The sequence below is a fragment of the Arachis duranensis genome, chromosome 9 (genome assembly GCF_000817695.3).
Source record: "Arachis duranensis cultivar V14167 chromosome 9, aradu.V14167.gnm2.J7QH, whole genome shotgun sequence".
Lineage (NCBI taxonomy): Eukaryota > Viridiplantae > Streptophyta > Magnoliopsida > Fabales > Fabaceae > Arachis > Arachis duranensis.
This window is the reverse complement of record NC_029780.3, coordinates 112,328,162-112,333,166: the sequence shown is the minus strand read 5'-3', so window position 1 is coordinate 112,333,166 and position 5,005 is coordinate 112,328,162. Positions and strand designations below refer to the sequence as shown.

The following is a 5,005-nucleotide window of genomic DNA, read 5'->3' as shown; positions in this document are numbered from 1 at the left end:
GATTCTTCATATCATAAAATTCATCGATAATAGAATATGTGTTAAATTTTTTAACAATTTTCTTTTCAATATAATTAAAAGACAATTAGCAAGAAATTCATCTTTCATTTTGTTTCTCAGTCATTCTTTACAATATTCATAGTTGAAAAAGATCTTTTAGTTATAGTAGTTGAAACAGAGAAAATTAATACTAAATGAATCAAGAAAGACAGTCACAAGAAGAAAAAAAATCTACTTTATAGAATTTGAAAATTTTTATTTTATTAAAAAATATTAGTAACAATATCTTTTTCATATTTTTTTTTGTTACTTACTTTTTTAGATATTAAAAATCATTAATATTTATGTTGGATTGGACTTTTATTTATATTGAACTAAATATTAAATAATTTTAAAAAAAAATTAAATCATATTTAATAACTTATTAGTATTAATTTAAAAAAAATTGGAGTCCAAAGTCATGCTAATGTCCGTCCCGGCTTTGAAGTCCACAAGTTTGATGTAATTCACGGCATGAAAATTCTTAGGGTGAAAGATAGAGGCAAGCTTCGAATGTGTCGCCGACAATTGTGACAGTAGCCATGCGATCGCCAAATGGTGGTGCAACACTCAAAGATGATTTTTGTTGGGAGGTCGGAAGAGTGAGGGGAGTACTCATGGAGGAAGTGAGCAATAAAGAAACTACCGACGCTAGTGCTGATAATACAAATGGTGGATGAATGTCGTTTTGGTTATTGTGCAAGAGTCAATAAATCTCGAATATGAACGCATAAAATCAGAATGAACTAGTCACTGATATGTCAACACTCCACCGTTTGTTTTTTGGTTGCAAAGATCGCAATGGGTAATTTTAATAGGGTGAAAACTTAGATGCAGTCGACTTCATGTGAAGTTGATAGCTGAGAACTGTTAGATAAAAATTTAACCAAATCGATCAAATTATCTAACAACTCTCAACTATCAATTTCACGTAAAGTCGATTCCACCTGAATTTTCACCTTTCAATAGAAATTAATGGCCACTTTATTAATTTCAAATAGTAAAAGTGCGTTTTGTCTATAATCCAAATGGTTAGAAACAAAAAAAATATTTACTCACAAATAAAAGAAATAGTTGCTTAGAGTGAATCTGAAGCTGATTCATTGGAAAATCTCCAAAACCTTTGGGTTCACTATTGCTGCTAACCCTGACAAAACTTTGAGACCTTTTTTCCACTAATTTTAAGCTTAAATTGTTAATAATACACTGGAAAAAAACAAATATTAGAAAGCAGTTTCACAAATACTAAGTGGCTAGAACGGTCGGTAGCATGTTTAATTGTTTATCATGGTAGTCTAGATAGAAGATAGTAGATATGAATGGCATTATTTACTTAATTACTACCTTTTCCTTTGACTTATTTATCCATATTGAATAACCAAAAATAGCAAAGGTGTGAATGAAGAAGTTTCCATTCTGTTGAGACTGTTTTTTCCTTTGATTAAAATAAAAACAAGGGGGAGCGATGGAAAAGGAAAGGCTAATATATATTCTGTTATGGAGGATATTGCATAAAATCTTCCCCAAGGTCTCCAATTATTACCCATAAATACAGAGGAGTCCAAAATTTACAGCGCCCCAAAAAGGATTCTCAGGCACACACCACCCCAGAGAGCCCTTTCAAAAAAAAATCCCTTCATAAATAATAACAAAAGAAAGAGAAAAAAAACTACCCTAATTAAAATAAATTTTTTTAAAAACCTAATATCCGAGAAGAGGAAACAAAAAAGGACACCAACTCTGCGAAAAGTGAAAACCACCGCGAAGAAGGTAAAAAGGATAAAAGAGAGGGGTAAAATTGGGATAAGGGAAGATTGGATGAGCAAAACGACGCCGCATCATCACCGAAGGGAGAACCACGAGACGAGTTCACGACCGACGCGGCGTTCCGTGAGGGCCACGCGCTCGTCGGAGAGTAGCGGGTAGCGGCAGAGAGGGCAGTTGAACTTGAAGTGATGGAGCCAGCCGTCGAAGCAGTGGCGGTGGAAGACGTGGCGGCAGGGAAGCATCCGTACCTGTTCCCCTTCCTTGAAGTTGGTCTGGCAGACGACGCAGGCGTCGGAGTCGGCGTGGTCGACGACGGTGTAGGTGTAGAAGAATCGGTTGTTAACGGCGAGCTGATCGGAGAGCATGATGAGTCCGGCGAGGCCGGATCCGACGGTGGCGAAGAATCCGTCGTCGACGATCTGGTGTGTGTGTAGCCTAGAGAGACCTAGGGTTTGGAGAAGAGCGAAGAGCATGGAACGGAGGTAGTTGACGCAGGTGGCTATGTGCGCAATCAGCAGCAGTGGAATTGAACCAGACGACACGTCGTTTAGCTGGTTTTGCAAACCCATCTCTCTTTTCTTTTTTGTGAAATTGAGAAATAGAAGAGGTGTTTAGATTGGAAGAGAATAAGAGGCTCTCTTGCTAGTTATATATGAATGATTAACTTTTTGTCTCTCACAGAACAAACAAATGCTATAAATATTATTTATTAGAGTTGTAATTGAGTTTTAATTTGGTTTTCGTTTTGATGAAATATAAAATGTGAATTGCGAGGTTGCTTCAAAATCTGTATATATGGCTGTGTGTGCTTTGGGTGAGGATTAGGTGACTGCGAGAGAGAGAGCCACACCAATTATAAGGGCTTTCGTCAAGGCCCATGTGTTGTGGGGTCCTATTTCTTCCTATCATTATTTTCATATGTTAGCATTATAAATATTAATAAAAAAATAACTATTTTTTATCATCTAAATAATTACAAAAAATATAATTAAAGTAACTGTCACTTTTTAATTTTATTATTTATCCAAGGGCGAAAATTTACTTTGTTAGGCAAAAGGGGCTTGGCTTGGATGGTGACTAGTAACAAGTAACAAGAAGTAACTAGGGATTTTTCCAATATGGATTATTTTTCTTTTACTAGGGCATGCCCTACTAGTCAATGCAATGTGTGCTGATTTAGAAGGGAGCAAATTTAGCAAATGGACATGTGATCCTTATTATTTCATACATTGAACATTGAACAAAGTTTACTCTATATATAACATGAGAATGTGAACAAGATCTTCTAGAGATACAATAAATGTTCTTTTCCATTTTTATAATGTTCTTTCTCTTCCCCGCCTTCTCTTTGTTTGCATTTTTAAGCTTATTATTTAAACTTTCTAAAGGTTCATGTGCATCCCCCCTCCCCCTTCTTCCCCCCAAAAATAAAAGTGTTAGTGTTAACAACACGTTTCAAACAACAATAACCGTGGTGTTTTGGATATGCTACTAGTGACAGTAACATGATGTGTTTCAGTCAAACAAGTTAAATAAGTGCAGCATACAGAATCTTTGATTTATTCTTTCGTTTACCTCGACTACTTTAAGATTGTGTGTCCCCCCATCGTCCTTGATAGCTAGCCAAATGCCATTGATGATTTGTAAATCCGCAATCTTCAAATTATTTTTTCGGGGAATCCTCATTCATTTCATTTAGTCATTTACAATGTGAACTAACCTCGTAATATAATTCAACGTAGGTTGTACGATATACTCATCATCTCATAGAAGTTGCATATTAAAGTAGGGAAACAAGATAACATGATATTGGTACTCATGCGTAATGTATATTCTGTAGGAACTACCTAGACAAAATATTATGAATAATTTTTAATTCCTAATATTTTAAAGGACATGATCTTTTTCTTATCATTGTTGTAAGTTGTAACCATGAAGCGTATATATATAGCCTACCTTCTCTTGTTTAATTTAATATATTGAATGTTAGTTTTGGTTTGTCGTCTAGGTGATTGAAAAGGTAAAGTGTCTGGTCCCTTTAGGTACTTGACGGGTAGGTACGCCCTTTGCATATGCTGTGTTTACCCAATACCTAAGGCAATCCCTGCTACACTTTATAAATTATAAGGAAACAACAAATGTTCACAAGGGCGAAACTAATCCAGCAATTATATATTATCCGAAAATATTATCATTTTTTACCGTCATTTGATCTGTAATAATTTATATTTATTAAAGTTTATACACATAAATTAATATAATTTATATTTATATTTATATTTATCAAAATTTATATATATAAATTAATAAAATTTATTTATTAAAAATAATTTAATATTTATGCTGATTAAATAATGATCAAAATAACTATTGGTAGAAGTAAAAATAGGCCGAGTTGAGTCGTGCTTTGACCAGAGCTCAAGTCTGGTCTATTTAAAATTTAACAAGTCCACAAGTTTTAAAAATTTGTTTCGTGAATTAGAACTCAAAAAATAATACTTAAAAAATTTAAATTGACATTAAATATATTCTAAAATTTATAATTCATAATTTATAAAAAAAATCATTTATATATCAATCTTTAGTCACATATCATAATTATACTTATAATTCATAAATTTTTTCTTTAAACAAAAAAATTACTATCTTAATTAATATTGACTATTAATTTTTGTTATTTTTGTTTTGTGTTAACATAAGTACATAGTTAAAAATCTAAATTAAAAATAATTTATTTTTACAAAAAATGTTTTAATGAATTGGTCCAACGAGTTTCATAATTTTTTTTTAAAATTTATGGCGTAACCCTTTTAATTAATAGGTTTTATAAAAAAACTCAAACCTAACATATTTAATAAAACGAGTCAAATCAAGTCTAAAACAAATCGAATTACAAACTTTTATGGAGTAACCTAGCCCACACCTACTCCTAACTGCTTGCCTCTAAAAATTTCTGAAACTAATATTATAAGTAGTTTCTGACACCTAAATGTTTTATATTGAGTAATTTAATTAAATATTATAAATTGTTGAACTAATATTATATGTTAAAAAAAATAAAGAGATTAATATTTCTTTTTAATATTAACCAACTCTTTTGACAAATATTTTATTTTATACAACTAAAATTTAGAATTTAAAATTTAATATATATATATATATATTATTTTAACATTCAGATAAAAACAATAATGTTAAC

The 5,005-nt window shown here is 31.8% G+C and overlaps 1 protein-coding gene across 1 annotated transcript; it reads right to left on the bottom strand.

Annotated features, from left to right (window-relative positions):
* Positions 1-1,507: 1,507 nt before the first annotated feature.
* LOC107467552 (E3 ubiquitin-protein ligase RHA2A) lies at positions 1,508-2,550 on the bottom strand. The gene has a single exon (XM_016086678.3). It carries the CDS (start codon positions 2,373-2,375, stop codon positions 1,881-1,883), a length of 495 nt encoding a protein of 164 aa, XP_015942164.1. The 5' UTR covers positions 2,376-2,550; the 3' UTR covers positions 1,508-1,880.
* Between the last annotated feature and the right edge of the window lie 2,455 nt (positions 2,551-5,005).